This window comes from Vigna unguiculata, chromosome 7, assembly GCF_004118075.2.
Source record: "Vigna unguiculata cultivar IT97K-499-35 chromosome 7, ASM411807v1, whole genome shotgun sequence".
Classification (NCBI taxonomy): domain Eukaryota; kingdom Viridiplantae; phylum Streptophyta; class Magnoliopsida; order Fabales; family Fabaceae; genus Vigna; species Vigna unguiculata.
Window position 1 is genome coordinate 37,015,929 of NC_040285.1, and position 21,890 is coordinate 37,037,818.

Sequence of the window (21,890 nt, forward strand, 5' to 3'; positions counted from 1 at the left end):
TACCAAACACTGTCATGAAATACTATTTCCGGTTCAAACATCATCCTCTTTCACGCGACTTTTCAGATGTAAAAGTATATTGTTGACACATTTTTTTAAAGGTATAATAAGTGATTTAGTACTTAAACTCTTTTTTTTAATTCGATTTGGTTATCATATTTTTTTTGTTAGTTTAATTTAGCACATCAATTATTTAAAATGGTTTAATTTGGTAAATTAAAGTTAATACTATGTCTGTAAATGACACGTGTCAAACCATGAAATTTTTCTATTTTTTTTTAATTTTTAATTTTTTTCTATAAATTTTTAATCTATCACATGTCATGTTATTGTCGTGCCACGTGACAGTGGTAAAACTTGTTTTCAATTTAGTCATCTATTTAAAAATTTTGGTTCAATTCAGTATCCCTGTTTTTTAAAATGATCTAATTTTATCTTTTTCAATTTTAGACCAAATTAGTAAATAAACTTAATTACAACTTATATATACATGTTACAATAATTTTTTTTAATATATACATCAAATCACTTCACCTAAATACTCAAATTATTTTATTTTTTACATTTTTACCTTTATATTTTTGTACACTTGAAATTTTTTACACTTGTAAAAAATAAAATAATTTGAATATTTAGGTGTAATGATTTCATATATAAATTCAAAACAATAATTTTAATATGCATATATAAGTTATAATTAAACTTATTTACTAATTTGGTCTCAAATTTGAAAGGATAAAATTGAATTGTTTTAAAGAATTTAGTACTAAATTGAATAGAAAATTTTAATAGAAGACTAAATTGAAAACAGGTTTTATCACTGCCATGTGTCATGACTGTAAACTGCCACATGGCACGATAGTATTCTGACACATGGCAAATTATAAATTTTTATAAAAAAAATTAAAAAGTCAAAAAAAAGTTAAAAAATTTCACGGCTTGACACGTGTCCTGTACGGACACGGTGTTAACTCCAACTTAACGGAAATGACCAAATTAAACCCTTTTAAATAATTAGGACACTAAATTGAACCAACCAAAAATATGGGTATCAAATTGAACTAAACCAAAAAATTAAGGGACCAAATAAGTAATTATACATTTTTTAAATCTAACCACTTAATAAGGTTTTTATTAATATAATAATAATAATAAATTCAAATTTTTTATATCTATTCGCATTTGTTATTATATATACGATTTTTTTTTGTTTTCAGTTTTTGCTTTTTAAATAATTTTTTCTAAATTAAATAATTATTTTATTAATTTTATACTGCAAATGATATTTTTTGGGTTAAATATGTTTTTGTCTTCCAACCTGTAGTGAAAATTGAAATTAGTACCTCTTGGAAACCTTGAATCAATTCAGTCTCTCATCTTTAGACATTTCTGGATTTAGTCTTTTAAACCATTTTTTTTAAGTTTATTTGACGTTTAAAATATATTTTCAGCTAATATTGAAACGAAAATGTGTCAAATGGTGTCAACAAACTAAAATACTATAGTGAATTATGTTTGAAATTTCAAACAAACTTAATAAAATTTGGTAAAAATGACTAAATTCACGTATTTACATAATTGAGAGACCAATTTGGTTCAAAGTTTCCAAAAAGAACTAATTCCAATTTTTCACTGAAAGACAAAAAACATATTTAACCCTATTTTTAAAAAATTTTACCATTAATTTATTTAACTGTTTTTTTAAGTTAATATTTTTTAATTAAAAATTACGTACAAAATAATAAAAAATGTTTACAATAAAAACATACAAAGTATTTATATTTATATTTAATTTTTAATTATAATAATAATAATAATAATAATAATAATCATAATTTTATTACTTTTTATTATTATAAAGAAAAGTAAACACATGTGATAATGCAGTAGCATTAAGAGAGTAAATAATTTTTTTTTTAAAATGTACTAATAGTAAGTACTCATTTAAGATAGGATAAAAGGTTAACTCAATTATTTATTTAAAACATTCTTAAAAAAATCGCATTAATTCTTAAAGTTAAATTAAATCAATAACAAATGTTTAGAAAAAGTGTCATCAATAATTAATATTTTTTGTCTGTTTGTTATCTAAATTTAATATAAAGAATTAAAATTTTCTGATTTATAAATTGTATTTCATTTTCTACTCGTATAATTAACTCACCTGTTCTAAAATTGGTAACAATTTCACTAAATAAACTTCAACGCATACTCTTTGATGGTTGTCAAAGCCGTCTCAACATATGACAACCTCCTTTTTTTGGGTCTGATAGAATATGTAAAATTATAGTAAATATTTTTAATATTTTTCACAATTTTTAGTATTTTTTTTTTACATTTTATATTAGGCTAGTTAATATAAGCCTAGTTAGTTAACCTAATTACTTTTATAAATTTTATTTATGTTGATACTTTTGCGTATGATTGACCTATGGAATATAATTACAAAACAAATTCCTTAAAAAATATTTTATATGTGAGATTTTTGCAATAAGAGAAGTGGTACATATTCATATAAATTCAATGCAAGGGACTTTCATGAAAGGTTGTAACGTGTAGGGAGGTTGCAAGTGCTTTGCAACGGTCACACTAGGTTGAAGATATTAGGATGAGATAAAGTTTCACGATGTTAAAAATGACAAGGGAAATGAAATGTATAAAACCAACAGTAAATTATTTTTTCATACAATTAAATATATTCATAGTGATAAATTTCGATGTAAAATTGAATTTTGTTTTTCTTCCAAATTTTTATATATTTTGATCATTGAATTTAAAAAATAAATGGTTATAATTCTTTCAACATAATAACGATAATTTTGTTGAACTCGTTAAATAATGTTTTAAATTGATATTTGAATTAAAATGTGTTAAAATGGTGTAAATAACTCAAACGTCATTTTTTTCAAATATTTTTAATTTCTCCCAATTCAAAAATCTAGATTGCATTAAGTTAAACACCACAATCAAAGTTACAGTAAATAAACGATCATGTCACTGTATAGTGCATCACGATATTGAAAAAGTGATGTATATACACGACTCTGTTATCAATTTTAACGGAATTAAAATTTATGACTAAATTAAATAAAAATTATAAAGTATGACCAAATTAAATAAACTTACCAAATAATTATTTAAACCTAACTTATATAACTTGTGTATTAATTGATATATTGCACACGGTAGAGACTATTTCACGATATTAAATTCAAATAATTTCTCTTTCCTTCTTTCCTTTGAACTTTCATAAGAAAACTTATATTGCCTATTGAGGTTTTTATGTGGAGTATTTTTTTCTTGATTGTCTTGTGACTTTCATGAAAGTAGGAAATGTTTTCTCTTAGTTTTATGTGCTGTTAGGTTTGTCGTGGTGTGTTTGTTTGCTAAGTTTACTTTTTTTTTTTTGGAAATGATCTAGAAAATCCTTTAGCATTATTTACTCAATACTCTTCAGAACCTGTATATCTTATAGAACAAAACTCCACCTAAAGGAAACTATATTTATTTATAACTTTCACTGGAACATATTTAACTTGGAAGCTAATGAAATTGCATTAGATTACTTGTAATGTAAATGCTCATGAATTCTTAGTAATGGAATGATTGATGTTTAAATTAGATTATGCTTGTAACACAAAATGTTGTATATTGAGATGGATTATTTGTATGTTATGAATCTTATTAAATTGATAAGAATTGCTGAATAACTTTATTTTAGGAAATTATTTTATTAGTATAAAATCTTGTATCAAACTGAATTAGGTAAAAAATGAGATATTCTTTTATGTATAAACTAAATTTATATGGAGTGGGGTTTTGCGAGGTTTGATTTATTAAAAAAAAATATAAGGTAAAAGCTTACAAACATGGTTTCCTAAGATTATTTTTGAATTTAAACTTATATTTAAGTTAACATGGACACGGAAATATATACCAATTTTTTAAATATATCAAGAGACCATTCCTAATTTGAAGCTATCAATCAAGCACTAAGTTATTATCAAAGTGAAGAGAGGTACAACAATTAAATGAGTCATCCAAAACAACTTGGTTCAATGGATCGTTTGGTATTTTTAAAACATAAATTTAAATATTTAAAAAAATACTTTTCATTTTTAGATCAAGTAAATTGAGTTAAATTAAACTTATATTAAAAAAAAAATATTTTCGAGACCCAATTCAATTTAAATCGGTAATATTTAAGTTTGTATGAGTATGAGATGAAAATAATTAACAAAATATTTAAAAGTACTCTTTTGTGTAGTTTATTTATAATTTTGGCTCATGACACATGTTTTGTTCTGATCATGGCAATAGTTGTCCATGCATACAGCTGCCACAAATTACTGGTATCCTCATATAATTGTTTGTCCATCCGGTCAGGTTTTAAGTAACACTTTAGATGAGTCAAGTCAATTTTTCTAGAAGAAGTCAAATTATTTTTTATACTTCTCATTTGACAAATTTACATTTGCAATTTAAATTTCTTTGATGGGCTTCCATTTGTTATTCCATAGGAAACTTATGATTTTTATTTAAAAAAAGGTATATTTATTGTTGTTAAGCAAACACGGAAAAAGACGAAGACTAAAACAGAGAGAAGTAACCAGATCTAAAAGAAAGAGGGACCAGTTGGGACTAGCGAAAGACATTTTAAATACAATAGCTTATTTTATGTTATTATTCTCATTATCAGTAAAAATATAAAATTTACGAGAGGTAAACATATGAAATTTATTAAAATTTTTAAAAAGTATTTATATATTAATTTTGGTTTATAAAAAAGAAAGTTAGAGATCGAAAGATAAGGAAACTCCATCACTGCTTGGGATGCGGATATAAATGTTGCCGATTAAATAATCTGATGAAAAAGAAAGATATAAATTGTTTTGTTACATAGCAAATTAACTTAAAAATAAATAAATAAAAGGAACCTTGTTTGAACGACTATTATTGTGCTAATATGATAAGATAATGTTTTATCCTGTCATTTTATAATGCACTTTTTATTTCCATGAAAAGGTGAGATACAACTAAACATTCATTGCCAGATATACTCTTATATTCAAGAAGGATAACAGAACCTTTTTCTCTTTTATATTCTTTTCTAACTTTTTTCTTATAATATGAGATATAAATTTGTTATAATAGTAATTAAAATATTAGAAATGACTTTATATTTTTAAATTATAATAATATTTTAATACAACAATAAATTATTTATTTATTGTTTTATGTATTTTATACTGTTATAAATTGTATATGAACAATATTGTTTTATCTTATTAAATTAACAATAAATGTTAATTGATAAAAAGAAAAGAAAAGTGCAGAGTCGCGTAACGCGCATTTGACACGGAATATACCCATTCCGAATACCACAAGTGAAAAAAAAAATTGGTAAAAGAACATATTGAATAAGAAGAAGTTACAGAAGCCAACAATTTATGGTTCCGACCAGGACGTGTGACCATGACAGGTTGCTTCCTGTTCCTTACCAAACATATAACTCATTATTATATTATTTAAATTATATAAGTTTTTATAAATAATAATAATAAAAGTGAAAAGAAAAGGAGAAAGAATGCATAGGAAATAGCTCTCCTCGGTTATAACCTCCAAGGTGGAAAACCCACCCACTATCCCAATTTCAATTCCAATAAATACCCTCTCCTCTGTATCTTTTCTTTCACAAACACAAACTCCCATTCACCCTTCTCTGTAGTCTCTCTTCTCTCTCCCCATGAGTTATTACAACCAGCAGCAACCACCGGTCGGTGTTCCTCCACCCCAAGGTCTTTCCCTCTCTTTTTTACTTTCGTAACACTATTTTTCAGCCTTTGCATGTTGTTTGATCTTGTTCGATTGCTCTTTTTTCTATTTAATTTCACTGATTTTTGATCTGTTATGACTATAGGTTACCCGCCTCCAGGGGAATCTTATGGGAAGGACGCCTACCCTCCCCCAGGGTACCCTCCGCAAGGCTACCCTCCCCAGGCGTATCCCGCGCAGGGCTATCCTCCTCCCTACGCGCCTCCTCAGTACGCTCAGCCTCCGCCGCCTCAACAACAGTCTTCAACGGGTCCTGGTTGCTTAGAAGGATGGTGAGTTTTTCTCTCCTTAATTTTCTCTCTTCCTAGATAATAAATTATAAAATTAAAATAGAGTGAGTCGAGATGATCGCGGTGACTCAGAATTCTAGATCGGGATTGACTCGGTTGACTGCGGTTGCGGGCGTACCGCATCTGGGGTGTGCTCCCTTGCACGGCTCTTGCCCTCTCTTGTTTGGTTTTCATTATCAGTAGTTGCTTTGTCTCTGTTAATCTCACTTTCTCTCACCCGCACGTCACTCAAAACAGATGTCATTTTTTTTGGGTGGGTCCGCCACTGCGGCTTTTCTAAGTAATCTGTAGTTATTTGCTTTAACAAGATTTAGTACAACTAATACTTATATTTAATTCAATTAAACTATTTTTTTTAGTTTGTTAGCTATAGAACCACTTGATTAAGCATTGAAAATCCATTGATAGAGTGTGAAATCAAATTGTTTTTGAATTAGGGATTAATTAATCTAATTAACTTATGATAAACAAAGACTTTGAAATGTCAACTGAGTTGACAGAGTAAAATAGCGAGACTGAATTATCAGTCTCTCTTGTTCAAAGACTTAATTTGTTTGAATTTGTGAATTTTTGCAGCTTGGCTGCTCTTTGCTGCTGCTGCCTGCTGGATGCGTGTTTCTGAGGAAACCTTGGGTTGCTGCACAAATTGGATTTGAAAGTTTAATATGGCTTTGAACATGAGGAATATTGCTTCTAGCTTTTTATTTGTACTTGTTGATTTACATTCAGTGGATATGAACTATTGCTCTCAACATTATACTTCTGCATCATTTACGGCATTTCTTTAGTTTCTGTGGTTCTTGTGTTACATTTGATGCTTTTGTTAATATTGACAATTGATAAAAATCTGTCCAATTTCGTTAGTTTCTGTGTTTCTTTCTTGTGTTAGTTTTTAAATTTGTTGCATGTGGTTAATTTTTAAATTTGTTGCATATGAATTGAATTTGTACTTTGTTTAGTTCGTGGTTTTGGATTTTGAAAACATTGATAAGACAACCACCGAGACGAAACTAGTAATATGAGTTAAGTAGCACAAGGAAACAAAATTGTAGCATAAAATAGTTTGGCTTAACAAGTTTCAATGTGATGACAGCGCGAATTGCACTTTTGGCTTTTGCATGGCCAATAATGTGTTTTGTCATACTATTACTTCTATTAAATTAGATTAGTGGATTCCTCAAATACCTTGAACAGTGTATTCCACCCACATATCTTTTCTCTTCTCCTTATACTACAACAGTTTCAATTATACACATCTGCTCTGTAACCTAAAATCTCTGTTTAACCTTGTCTCTATTGTAATTCACACACATACCTTCTCTTCCCGGTTACAAAGGTTTCTGGAGTACTGTATTAGGAGTTCCCTGTAGGTGAATAAAAAAACTAATAAAACAATCTGTTTTTATTTTACTCAATGACTGTTACCAACTTCACTGTTAAAGTTGTGTGTGGCTTTAATACTCTTGACTATAATTGTCATTTATGCATTTCTTATTCTTATCTTCCCCCATACTATGTTTCTGGAACACAATCACAATTTTAAATTTTTGTAAGTACACATTTTTTGTGTGCTATTCTTGATTTATTTTACACAACATATTTAGACATGATACATACAAATATTCTTTGGACTGTAAACAGAAGGAGATAATGTTCAAACACTTAATTCGATCTTTCGGGATGGTGTTAAAAGATACGGTGTTAATGGCAGCTATCAACTATGATTTAATTATTAATAAATAATATTTAATGTTCTAAGTATAATATCTGTTAATATAATATAATATTTGGCTTTTAATCTCATCTTTTAGTTTTGAGATAGTTTTTATTTAATAATTTAATAATATATACTGCACTTAGAGATCTTTTGTGAATACTTATATTATCTATACTTTTATACTATTATATAAAGAATAAAGAATGTACATATTTTTTAGGAAAATAATATTTTAATTATTATTTTTTTTTTATTTTAATTTTTTGTAATGATGTGATCGTGATGTGATGTAATGATGTGAGGGTGATGAGAGTGTTGAGAGTGGTGAGTTAAAAGTAAATAAAAAAAAATGGATTAAAGTATCATTATCCTATTTTTTATTTTTTTAGTATTTTTTAAATTAAAATAATAATTTTACTAAATTTATCCTTTAAGTGATTTTTTTTTTGTAAAGTTTACTTTTTTTTTTTTATAAAATTTAGCTATTTTTAAACTAATATAACTATTTATAATGAAATAATTATCTAAAAAAGAATTAAATTAGCTATTTAAATTTGTTTTTATAATTATAATAATAATAATAGTTTTATTACTTTGTTATTATAAAATATAATAAGCACACATGATTTATACCTTCCAAGCTATCTGCAATTTAAAACTTTTATACATTGATTACGAAAAACAATAGATACATATTTTTAATACCGTTTTATTAAAATTGTCTTATACTTCCGATAATTAAGAGTGGGAATAATTGTATCTGTCCAATACTTATTAATTTATTTAAGGACAAAATTAAATAGCAGTACAGTACATTGTACACTGGGAATACCATATAACCTATTGTGAGGCCTGTTGTAAATACTAAAACTGAATGGGAAGGTAAAATGAGAATATCAGATGACCTATTTTGAGTCAAGTTGTAAAAACACTGAAACTAGTTGGGATGGTGTTAGTATTTTAGTCTTTATTATTTTTCTTAACAATAAAAGTATTTATACCGTTCAATTTAGTTTCTTTTATTTATTTATTTTTAATTGGATAATGTGATTGTTGTTGTGTTATCTTATTTGCCAACACATATGTTATTTTACAAATTTATAATCATTACTTATATATCATATTTCATCATCAGTCTTAATTAAGTAAATTTTTCCATTTTTTTATTTTAACCTGTTACCAATAAATCTTCAATTTCATTGTCAATCTTTTTATAGAAAAAGAATTCTCGACCACTTATCTATCTCCATACACCCATCAACGCCTTCTTTGACATTTCAGCAAATTTCTTATCTAAAATTTAACTTTTTCTTCTCAACCTCTCTTAGAACAGATTGAGTGAAAACTACTTAACTCTATAAAACTATGCAAAATCCATCGTATATATATGCACAACGAAGAAAGATAACTAATGTCACATTGATAGACTTTTGTTAACAAATATTAAACATATGTTTAAACTAACCAAATTAATAGAAATCAATTACACTATTAAGTAAACTTTAGAAATAATTATTATGGGTACTTAGGTTAGAATATAGAATATACATTAACCAGAAAATCACCCATTACACCACAAATTTTAACTCTTCAAGAAGATCCTTACCCTCACTTCTTGCAAAAATAAAACAAATAAGATAATAATAATAAAAAAATCTTATAGTACACCGACACAAATTTTACCTATGCAAAATGAATTTCATAAAATTTCAAGCATCATAAATTCATTGATGAAGAGTTAATTAAAAATTTGCTGAAGTTTTTTAATGATGATGATAAACCATAATTCTATAGAAACCACTAAATTACCTTACAAGATAACTATATCATATTCATAAAAATTATATAATATTTTTAAAATGAAAACATATACTTAGAAAATCATTATTATTTGCAGAAGTTTATGTATACATTTTTTATATTTTCATATAATAAAGGGTAAAATTGAAAAAAAAATATAAACGAAAAAAAAAACAAATCCATTTTATATATAAATATAAATAATTACTTTACCAATTTTGATTTTGATTTTTAAATTTAACCACTTTTACGCAAAATTAAACCATTTTTTAAAATTAAAATAACTAGTAGAATAGAAAATTATTTTAAAAAAATCATTTCTTACAATAAAATTATAAAAATTCTTTAAATTTAATAATTACAATAATAATAACTTTATTATCGTTTATTATAAAAAACATAAAAATATAGTTATAGATAAAATAAAATTTAGTCATAAGTAATATCATGTAAATAATTTTTTTAGATAAAGTAGGTATTGAAATAAAAAATATTATAGGTAGTATTGTTTAAAAAATATTTTATTATGAGAAATTGTTTAAATTTGAAAAAGTAGTTTCTAAAATGATAAAACTAAATATAAAACTGGAAAATAGAATTTTTATTATAAATAATTATGTTAGTTTTAGAAAATAGTTAAATTAAGAAAAAGGTCAAATGTGGTTAAACTTTTAAAAAAGATACTTGAAGAATAAATTTGATAAAATAATTATTTTAATTAAAAAAATAATTATTAAAAATAAAATTGAAAAATGAAATTAAGGATGAACCATTTATATAATAGTAAAAAAGTGTAGATATTTTCTGACTAAATTTAATATTTTCAGAAGACAAACATGAGTCCAATCCGTATTACACTTAGTAGCTACATCAACATTTACTTAGCTAATAAATGTTATTATAGGTATAATACAGTTACATTTTCTTAAAATTGTTACTACAAAGAATATTAATATTAATATTGTAACATTTTTAAGAAATGTCACTATATATCATTACACTTTCTCTATTTTTAGTAACATTTCTAATAAATTAATTTAGATTACCATCTTCTCTCCCTTTTGTTTTATCTCCCATGCTTTGAAGGTATTCTACACCAGGATGAAATCTTTTTGATCTAGGGTTCGACACAGAACTTCGCGTGAATATGGGCGTCAGTGTTCTCACTGGTTCCGGCATTGTTGCCTAGCATCACGCTCCGTCACCAACGATTACGGTCACCAACGATTCTCAATGGGTTCGTCATCTCGCTCTCTAGACAACAAGGGCAGATCGTCGGGGGAATGGTAGCTAGCGGGTTGATTGCTGCTGCGAGAATGGTGTTCGTGATCCTTGCATCGTTCAACAACCCAAACCTGAGTCAGGTAAAGATTCTGGTGTGTCTAGACGAATTAAGCAATTTCTAGCTGCATACGAGGTTTGTGGAGGCAAATAAATGATTTGTATGGGTGATTTTATTCCTGATCCCAATTTCAATCTCCCACAGTTATTCCCTTCTCCAATATCAATCTCGCACACACACAACCATTGGGCCCTAGACATTGCAAAGTCATTTCCCCTAACTTGAAATTTCAATCTCACGCACAACACTTCCATCTGCTGTTTTATTCTTCAATTTTCCCTAAGACAAATCCCCTTTCACATCGAACTCAGTTGAGCCCTAACACTATTGAAGGCGATTCAACAGTTGTATTTAGGTTCCGAAGTGCAATGTTAGGCGCGCTAGTTCGCTCGTGGTTCGCTAGTGGCTGGTTCGTGGTGAAGTAGTTGGCTGATTCGTGGTTCTGTGGTTCATGCTCTTGTGCTCTGTGACTATCTAGTGGTAAGGGATCGAAATCCTCCTCTGTTTTGTGCGTGCTCTTTGAAATGGAGATTTTAGAAAGATAGTTATTTTGTGTAGAGTGAATGGTGCATGACTGATTCATTTCTCTATTTAGGGATAGTTATGCTCGAATATTGGTAAATCAAAAGTAAAAAGTAATGTGCATTACTTCTGGAAAAAAATACGGTTGTAGTTTTTATTATTTAAATTTTAGCTGCAGATCTTTTCAAGTTGGGAGGGAAAAGATTTTAATCCCATGGATCATTTTTGTTAATTGTAAATGTACATAGCTTCCAATGCTTGAAGTCAATATGGTATTTTTGTGTTCAAGAATGCCCATCGATATGATCTTGTTTAGTTATTCAACTTTTGTTTTTAGCACATCCATTGATTGGAATTTTAATGTGACGCAAAGGTATTGAGGCAATGATATAATTTGCTTGCATTCAAGGGATTGAGTTATGATGTTCAGATTCATTGTTTTTGAAATCTAATTACGCTAGTAGCATTATATGGTAGGACTTTTATTAGTTTTACTATTTGACCTATGATATCAATCTAAACAGGAGTGTGAGTTAACATTTTACACTCGTTGTATGATGATTTCAATCTTTTTAAGTATTTTGCACTCATTGTATTGATGTTCTGCTGCAGGATTCACTTGTGTTGTATGCAAAGATATAGTTAAGTTTAATGAGAGTTGCTAGTGATAGGGTGTTTATTGGTAGAAAAACTTTTGGATGTGATTTGTAAGGATCTTGATCAAGGTAGCATGTCTGGTACTTCCATGTTGCGGTATGTGCTACTATTTTTTATGTCTTGTTTGAGAGGTTTCAACAAAAACAAGGAAGCCAAAATCTTAAGGGGTGTGCTACATTTGTTTACTTTTGTTTGATTTAGTATAACTAATTGAGGCTTACTATTTCCTATTTATAACTGTTATAATTTATATAAGCAATTATCATTTGATAGTTTCACATTTTGTCATGTGTTTCGGGCTGCATCATAGGTTGTTAAGAAAAATGAATTACCTTAATACAACCAGATCCTCTTTAAGTGAAAAACAGGTTAAGAGGGAGCTTGCTATTGTGTTCCTGCGGGAGGCACTCATGAAAGGCAAATGGTTATGGTAATTTGTAAGCTAATTTGAGGTTATACTGCTTAGCACATTTTGTAGTATGCCATACTGGCACAGACAATTCATTTTGTATCACTAAATTTGTCTACTTATATACCCACCTAGTTTTTTTTACATAACGATGTACTTATCAATTCAATTGCTAAATGAACTTAGATTATGCATTGCTATTCTAAATAGTTGAAGTTGGATTTGCATTGTTGTCTTATTTTTTATTTGAACCTGGAAGTTTATTTGAAATGAAGTAATGGGATGATGTAAGCTTTGTTTCTTTTTTATTATTCAACAGGTCCTAGATGTGTTCTTTTGTGTGCCAAAGGTGGAAGGCCTCTGCCTAAACAAGACTTCACTTGTTGCGTTGCCATAGGAGATTAAGGACTTGTTTGTTCTTTTCAGGGTTATCCTCCCCTCTCTTTTAGATGTTTTATGGTGGAATTTAACCTTGTTATGCTAAATTTTCTTTTTTAATTTCAGTTTGGTTTGACTAACACTATTTATTTATAAATTTTGAAGAATCTTACCCGCAGGCCCTTGATGGCGATGCTCAATCATGTGTGAACTTTTCTATTATTTTTAGTAACATTTTTAACATGTAGCCTTATTATTAAGAAAAAGTTACTAAAACTTTCTAGTAACAATTTTATAATGTCACTTTTGTATAAAAAAATGTTACTGTAAACTTTTAGTAACATTTTACAAATGTTACACTTTTATTAAAAAAATGTTACTTAAATCTTTAGTAACATTTATGTAAATGTCTCTATTAATAAGTATAAATGTTACAAAAAATAAATAGTAACATGGGGAATACGTAACATGTGATAAAATGTTACTAAATTCTATTAATAACATTTTTCATGATTTAGTAACATTTTTTTAGTGTTAGTGTACATTATATATCTAGTAGTGGGAGAGCGGCAACCTTGCAGTCCTCAATTTCGTTATAGGGGGAGAACGCGGGGAGGGTGTCGGCAGTTTCAGAGATCAGAACTAGCTATTCACTCTTCACGTATCTGCAGGATTAAAGTATTAGTTATAATTTCAAGGGACAAAGAGTCAAAGACCTATCCTCAACTAACTTTTAACATATGTATTGTTACACATCTGTTTATACATACTAACATAATATTTTTCTAGGCCCCTATGATTTCTTCATTGCAACTTTTACTTTACCATGTATAGTCATTGTGATAGATCTAACTTTCATCTGTAGGCCCCCAAGTGAAGATTTAATGAACGGTGCTTCAGCGTCAGGTAACTTAAGGGCAGCTTTCTCCCATTGCGTACAGCAAGTGCGAAGTTATGATTATCATCACTATCTTTGCCTCCTGGAGCTGCCTCCGTCCATGCGGAAAGCTGCATTTGCATTCTGTGCCTTGAATGTTGAAACAGCTAGAGCTATGGATATTGCTTCAGATCCCAGGATTGGCCTTATGCGTCTTGTCTGGTGGCAGGAAGCCATAGACAAAATGTTTGCCAATAAATTGATTGAACACCCAACAGCACAAGCGTTGTCATCTGTGATAGCTGAGACCAGACTCAGCAAGATATGGTTGAAACGATCCGTTGAGGCTCGGATCAATGATGCAAGAAGAGAGGTTACTGACATGCCAGAAACTATTGGAGAGTTGGAGAAATACGCCGAGGACACTGTCTCAACCATGCTGTACCTGACACTTCAAGCAGGTGGTATAAAGTCTACTGCAGCTGATCATGCAGCCTCACATATCGGCAAGGCCAGTGGCATTCTCTTGCTCCTCAAATCACTGCCCTACCATGCATCTCTTAACCGACATTTTTGGTACATCCCAACTGCAATAGCATCCAAGCATGGGCTAATAGTTAAGCAAGAAAATGGGGAAGAGAGGTGGGTGGATTCTCGTGAGGGTCTTTGTGATGCCGTTTATGATATGGCATCAGTGGCCAATGCACACTTAGAAAAGGCTCGGAAGTTAGCTGCAAGTGTGCCTGCTGAGGCTCTTCCAGTGCTCCTTCCAGCAGTGCCTTCTCAGGTTCTTTTGGATTCCTTAAGAAAGGTCCAATTTGATGTGTTTGATCCTAGACTCACAGGAGGGGTGCTGGGAATACCACCTTTGTGGTACCATCTCAAACTCAAGTGGACTTCATGGAGAAGGAAATACTAACCTGACCAAGCTTTAGTGAGTACACATGCAGATTTTTTTCCTCTGTTTCTTGATGAGTTTATGTTTATGCCTTTTCATTCTGCACAGAATAAAATTGTGTACTCGTCCCTTCCTTACGGAAAGGTTAATACGTTTTGTTTTACAGTTAGTTTTAGAAATGTAATTTGAGTTGCACAAATTAAGATGCTTTTTCTTGTTAGTATATTTTCTTTAAAGTGGTTTGGGATACAAATACAAAATCAGTTTTGTTTTGTATAACACAGTTTGTTCTTTGAACAGGAATTAGGGACTAACTCAAATCTATTTAAACATGCAAGAAGATTGAACTCCTGGTAATATGTTTTGATAACAAGGTTATTTATTTATCAATCGTACTGCTTTATAATGATCTTTAATGTGTTCTGGACATAGTAATAATAATTTACAATTCTAATCAAAGGTAACTAACTCATCGTTTCTGAAAAAATGTAGATTGTATTGAGGAAGATTGGTCAGTTTCTATCCATGGAACCTAAAAAATAGATTCAAGCAAAGTCTCGTTCCGACAAAATACATGCATCAGCTTATTTCATATCAGTAGTTTGTTAATTACTCTTCTTTGATGTTGTTATGTTATGTTTACTTAAGAATGGGATAATGGATAACTAGTGATACTAGTTGGAATTTTTAGAGAGAGAAAAAGACCACTGTTTTAGTAGAGAAAGAAAAAGAAAAATTGATTTTTTTTGTGTTCGAACTATTTAGCCAAAAGTAGAAAGAAAGATATGGGAGGAGATTCTTAAAAAAGTGTATCTATGTTTGGTGGATGTGAGTACTCCAAAACTATGATATTCTAAAAATGCCAAAAAGAAAACCTCCTATGCTTAAAGATTATTGGCGTGTTGTTATGATTGTTGATGTACGGTCAGCATTCTTAGTATTGAGAAAATTAAACATTTATTAATTTGAACTTTAAATTTGACTGGAAAACGAGAATGGGAAGTTTTTGAAGCAACAACTAAATTGAGATAGTAGAGAATATTTCCTTAAATGTAATTTTTAAAATATAAAAATTAATATTTTCTGGACCTGTCGTATTCATGGGTGTAGTTCCAGACACCTTTTGAGGACAATAGGAACGATCGCGACGTATGAAAATGAATAACTGTAGCAATTATATACTTGGCTTAAAAATGATATCTTCTCGTTGATATTACATTATTAGGAATCCCTTTATATATTTAATGTAGTTAAATTATGTTTTCAATTGAACTGATGGTCTCTTCAATATAGCGGTATCTTTGTTTAAAAAATTATGGAATCTCCCTATTTTTTTGTTGCATTCTTAAGTCTTTAAATTTTTGAAGTTGTATTTTTACAGTATACCAATTCGTTAACTAACACTGAGCCATTTTTTATTAAGATAATGACACTAAGTTCTATTGTACCCTACACTACTAAATCAAGTTCTTTCTTTCTTGTACCAACAGTTAAGAATTGTTTTCCCCACTTGCTGCATGAAAAATTAAATCACAATATTCTGATAAAAATCGAGCAGATAAAGTTTGTAATACGAATACTCTTACACATTTTGGAAGTGTTTGTTGTTTTTACGCATTTTGAAAGTGTTTGTTATTTTTACGCATCTTGAAAGTGTTTGTTATTTTTTGTAGGTTTATCGAACGAGAATATGTACATACATATCGTAATAAGATATTTAGATATTTACCATTTAAGAGATTTAAATTTCAAATTCAAACAGATAATTTCTTTTGTTTAAATTCCTTTAATTTTGAACTTATTCAACTTACATTTGTATATTTTATTTACTTTTATAGGTTAATATTTTATCCAACAAAGAATATGTTACGTATACGTGGTAACATGGTAATAATATTTGCCATTCAAGAGATTTAAATTTCAAATTCATACAGATCTTTTTTGTTTAAATTTCTCTAATTTTGAATTTATTAAACTTAAATTTGTATGTTTTATTTATAATTTACAAATAATAAATAATTAAATTTAAATTCGAATTCCCTTAAAGAATATGATAAATGTATAAATAATAATAATAATAATAATAAAGGATTAAGACTAAGATTTTGAGGTGAGATAAATCTTTAGAAAATGTGTAATATTGTATTTGTCATTGTCCTCGTGTAATCACACTCTCCTATTTGTTGAATTAATTTGATAATCCTAATAATAGTTTTGCCTAGGTTAAATAATCATTTGTTACTTTTTTGTGATTAATTTAAACTCGTTTGTTAATAATAATTGGATAACCCTAATAGTTTTTAACTAGGTTAAATATTTTTAAGAAATAATCTTAATGTTTTACAAATAGCTTAACAATCCACTCTTAATGATAATATGGTTAGTAAGAAATAAAATTCTATATCTATAAACATAAGGTTAATCATGTGGTAGTTTCTGGATAAAGTTATTAATTTTAAATTTAATTTCTATTTTGATATACATTTATTTTTTTTTTATGTCCGTGATTGCAAAACTATCCATTCTAGTGTTGTAAGAACTGATAAATTTGTTAAAATGAAATTTAAAAATACATGAAAATAATTTAGTCATTTCAGATTTGGAGTGCAAGAAGAGAGAGCTCCCTCTTCTTGGTGTGGAGGTAAGGGCGGCGCATCGTAAAGGTCCGTGGGCTTATCGATTCCTGGAGCTATTTGTTTGCTGTGAAGATGGCAATCTAGGGTTAGTTAGAGAACCCCGCAGCCTGGGAATTTCAAGATCAACTTCTGTTCACCTGATTCTGATCGTCACTGTGTCGATCTTGATGTGTTATTGGCTATTCTCACTCGTTCCAGTTATGGAATGGGATCTTTAATTGATTCAACACTCACAAAGACAAGGGCTTGTATACTCAGAACCGAACTTCACAATGTCAAAATAGGTATCGTGCATCTCACTGTAATTTTCGATTCTGCTTGCTTAAAATCCATTGGTGATCCTGTTAAAAAGCTTGAAATTGAAAAAATTATATATATATATATATATATATATATATATATATATATATATATATATATATATATATATATAATAGGGCTTAATTTGGTGTTTTTTCTTACTCTTTTTTTCAATTATGGCATCCTAGACTCCTATTTGTTCAAAGAAGGATGATATAGTTGTCTTCTGACAATGCTATGTGCAAACAGTAAGGAATGTAGTTAGGGATGTTAGTTTGATGGCATGTTTTAGGGGGTTGGGAGCATGCCAACTTGTGTGCACCTTATTTGATGTTGTGAGTCAGAGGTGGATGGTGTGTCTAAGTCAAATTCATCACCCCAATATGTCAGTGGGAATGGTGCCTCTACAAAAATTATAAAAAGTGATGGTTCTAGGGATTTCATAGGGGTTTGGGGATATCAGCTTCGACCTATGAACCTTCCTATGTGGTAGGTTTCATATTCTGTGGTACAAAGAAGGATTTGGAGATGGGTCACACTTGGGAGAGAAAGGTGGTGGTGAGAGTGAACAGAGGCCAGATTCTAAGACAATGATGGCAGTTCAAGGAGTAAGTGTAGCAATGCATAGCGGTAGCATGTCTGCTTTGATTACTGTCATTGGATACCATCAAGACAGGGTGGGAAGTCTTGGACTGAATGGTGTTTTCCTCTTCTTAGCTATAATGTCACTAGGTAGCTTCAACATATGCTCTAGTCTTAGTAGGCACTAAAGCACTTCTTGTACTATTGAGACTATCCACCACTGACAATACAAGATGTGTGTCGTCTACTAGAGGCTTTGTGGATGTTAGATGGTCCAGGAAACATGATGAAAAACCATCAAGCCACAACACATTATGAATATAGAGACAGATGACCTATCTTGGTCTCTTAAAATTTGGATTTCCTATCCTCTTCCTTGAGAGTTGGCCTAACCTCTCTCAAGAACACTCATCCTCTTCCACTTCTATCAAGCTTCCACATCCATCTTCATCATTCCTCCAATTGAAAGAGTCTCACCTTGGAGCAACTCCATCATTAGTAAACCAATCTTTATAGTTAAAATATGGTTCGGTGCTAGGTATCGGGTAGGATTGTCATAGTTTTATAAAATGTATTTTGGTTTTATTTCTAGCCATTATAGGACATCTTAAAATATTCCCGTCATGCCAAGACTATATATCTTCCATTGGCCCAACATTTAAGGCTGGATAGACTCTAAAATCATATTAGAAATGAATTGGGCTTAAGCCCAAAAAATGTGGGAGCATTATCCAAGTCTTATAAGGAGTGTTTTTTCACTCTATTCCTAATTGACATGAGATATCTTAATATAGGATACTAAAGGGCAATGGAAGAGTAGTGTTAGATGCACATAGTTGGAATATTTTTATATACTGCTGACTATCTTGACTTTCTTCTTTTTTATGCTATATGTTCATGTAAATCACCCGGAGGTTGTTTACTCATTTCATATTTATTGCTTCGTCAATGACTCACATACCAACACATACTTGTTCATTTGGGTGCATTTGTAGTTATTTATTTTGTACCAACTGACTGGATTTCACCTGCAAGATTTATTTTGTGTCAACTGATCTCATATTCATCAGCTACTAGATTGTTTTGGGAAGTGAAGTATACTATAAGAAAAATTAAGTGTATTTTAATACAGTTTTGTTTCGAGAAATTTTTGTTGAAGACAATATAGAACAAAATACAGTTAGACCCCTAGCCAAGTTATGATTTGTGCACTATGTTAATGCACCATAGTGGTTATTCCGGAAGACAAAAGTTGTATTTTGGATTGTATATTTCGAAATACAAAGATTATATTCCAGAATACAAAATAAAAAATGCATAATCCGGAATTTGTATTTAGGAAAAAGATTGGCGTTAGAGGTGGAAGAACTAGAGGTGGGAAAGAGGTTACGTGTAATGACCCAAATTAGCATATAATACTACTAATTTAAATAATTACGTAATTAGTAATCAACAGTACATAAGTGTAAATCTATATACCATGTATTCACAATCCTGCAAAAGATGGGTTAAATTTAAAAAAATATAAAATTTCATATTGATGAGGAAGTACATAAGTGTAAATTTATATATATACATGTATTCACAATCCTCCAAAAGATGAGTTAAATTTAAAAAAATATTAAATTTCATATCGATGAGGAACTGTGGAATACTAAAGTATATAAATATATACATGTGTTCTTACTATTAGTAAGCTAACCATCTCATTATTGATCCAATGCCACTTGCATTTTTCCTCTACCCCTGTATAATATACGATCATCGCAGGTGGAAATCATATCCACAACATTACAAGGGTAAGCTAGTGAACATTAACAATACTACATATACATCAACATCATCAATAAAGATTCAACAACACCAATCAATACTCATCACTCTACCACCTTCACCGCATGGGGGTGGCAATGCAGGTCGGCCCAATCCTTTTAGGCCTGCCCTATATCTGACCTGCTAAAGTTTGGGACGGGTTAGTCTAGTCCGCATTAGAAATGCGAGCTCAATCTTCTAGCCCGTCCCAAGCCGACCCACTTTGGTTTGCATGAGTTTATTGCTTATGTGGAAGCTGACAGTTGTATGGATTAATTGGATGCTTTTATCTCTTATTAAGCTTGTTTAATTCAATCTTCAAACTGCAGAAATTAGTTTACAAAATACATTTCTTAATTATAATAAAACATCTTTAATAAACATATGAAACTAAATTGAAAGGGCTACATGGAAATTGCATTTGCACACGAGCCATTTTCGTCTGCAGTTGGAATGGTGATAAAATTGAATTCAACTTAATGAATCATTGCCATGTGAAGACAATAAATTGAATCTTAAAAGTGAAACTTAAATAAAAATGTTTTTATGGTGCATATATATAAAAATAGTCCACAATTTCTAAGATGTGGAACCGTGTGAGAAAGAAATTATGGTTGCAATAAAAGAATGATAAAAAGGAAGTAGTGGAAGAAGCAGAATCATCAATTATTTTACAACATTGCACGACACTGGTTGAGTTCAGAGAAAAAGAACGAGAGGTGCGCGTTGGTGGGGGATGGGAGATCAATTTCTGAAAAGCATGAGTATTTGAGTGATAAGAGATCAGAAATATGGTTGTGTGCATGTAGGCGGAAGAAGAAGAAATGATAACGTGGTGCAAAACTCTTTTATTTTTGTCTTACTTCTTTTATTATTTTATTGCTATCATTTATTATTTTCACAAAGTATAAAATTCTAAGTAAGAGTAAAACTAATTGAGGTGTGTGTATGAAAAACATAGGTGTCTGAAATAAAAATAAAATGCCAAACCAATATAGAGGTGCAAAGCATTAGTAATGGGAGGTGTAGGAAATCAAAGCTGGTCCAGGCCCACACAGTCTCTTTTCTTCCTTCATCACTCACACGAGGGGCTTCCCCTTCCCCATCTTCATCACATGAGGGTAATGGGAGCAACACCAACCCAGGCACACGCCACCATCCACTATGTCAGAGCCACACTGACGTGACTGGAGTTGCTTCTTAAATTGCTGCTTACGCACACCAAAACGGGAGCCACTGCGGATTTCCTTCTCCTTCCAAATCTCGGGCGATACCCCCAATCGGCTAGCCATGTGACTCCAGACTACGGTCGCGCCATGGCCATCGCACACCATACTTCCACTGCGCCACTCTGATCTCCTCCTCCTCTCTTCTCAGCCCCCTTTTGTTGCTGATTTCTAGGTATTGTATGAATATTGATGGATAAACACCAGAGAACTGTTTGATGATGTATGGATGTTGTAATTGGTGATGAGGAAAACTGTTTGGTGTATCTGTTACTCTTTGTTTTCAGGGATTTGAATTTCTCTCGTTTGTTGTTTTTTGTGTCCGAGTCCGACTATGGTTCAGTCGTTAACTGCATTGTGGTATCCTTGTTTGCTTTGTTCCCCATCTCATTTGTGTTCATTGAAAGCTCACTGCAAATTCCGTTAGAGCTTTATAGTCAATCACATGTAACATTCCTCCTGTTAGAGGCCTTGAGCTTTTCTTAATCACTTTTTTAGTGCTCATGCTTGAAATTATAAGATTCATATCAATTCAAGCAATATATAAACCTCAGATTTAAATAAAATTAAGAATAAGAACGAACTGTGTTACTTGGGGTTAACACCACT

At 30.2% G+C, this 21,890-nt stretch overlaps 2 protein-coding genes and 1 long non-coding RNA gene across 13 annotated transcripts; all 3 read left to right on the plus strand.

Moving 5' to 3' along the window:
• The first annotated feature begins 5,554 nt into the window (after positions 1–5,554).
• LOC114192121 (cysteine-rich and transmembrane domain-containing protein WIH2-like) lies at positions 5,555–6,998 on the plus strand. Its single transcript, XM_028081726.1, has 3 exons — positions 5,555–5,798; positions 5,921–6,107; positions 6,702–6,998. Exons 1-3 carry the CDS (start codon positions 5,747–5,749, stop codon positions 6,745–6,747), a joined length of 285 nt encoding a protein of 94 aa, XP_027937527.1. The 5' UTR covers positions 5,555–5,746; the 3' UTR covers positions 6,748–6,998.
• Positions 6,999–10,663: 3,665 nt separating this feature from the next.
• LOC114190910 (NADH dehydrogenase (ubiquinone) complex I, assembly factor 6-like) lies at positions 10,664–15,619 on the plus strand. Of its 11 annotated transcripts, XR_003605884.1 has the most exons (7): positions 10,664–11,006; positions 11,330–12,593; positions 12,892–12,999; positions 13,116–13,154; positions 13,816–14,761; positions 15,026–15,078; positions 15,218–15,619. XR_003605884.1 is itself a non-coding variant. In XM_028079979.1 (6 exons), coding segments are annotated over exons 5-6 (933 nt in total). In that variant the 5' UTR covers positions 10,664–11,006; positions 11,330–11,464; positions 12,119–12,593; positions 12,892–12,999; positions 13,116–13,152; the 3' UTR covers positions 14,747–14,948. The 11 variants fall into 11 exon arrangements, 10 of the variants coding, with proteins under 10 accessions (XP_027935780.1, XP_027935784.1, XP_027935783.1 ...); XM_028079979.1 differs by lacking the exons at positions 15,026–15,078; positions 15,218–15,619 and having other exon boundaries at positions 11,330–11,464; positions 12,119–12,593; positions 13,816–14,948; XM_028079983.1 differs by lacking the exons at positions 15,026–15,078; positions 15,218–15,619 and having other exon boundaries at positions 11,330–11,464; positions 12,522–12,593; positions 13,816–14,948.
• A 5,214-nt stretch (positions 15,620–20,833) lies between these two features.
• Positions 20,834–21,741, plus strand: LOC114192390. The gene is made up of 2 exons (XR_003606099.1): positions 20,834–20,890; positions 21,017–21,741. It is a non-coding gene; the product is annotated as an uncharacterized LOC114192390 (long non-coding RNA).
• Positions 21,742–21,890: the final 149 nt, after the last annotated feature.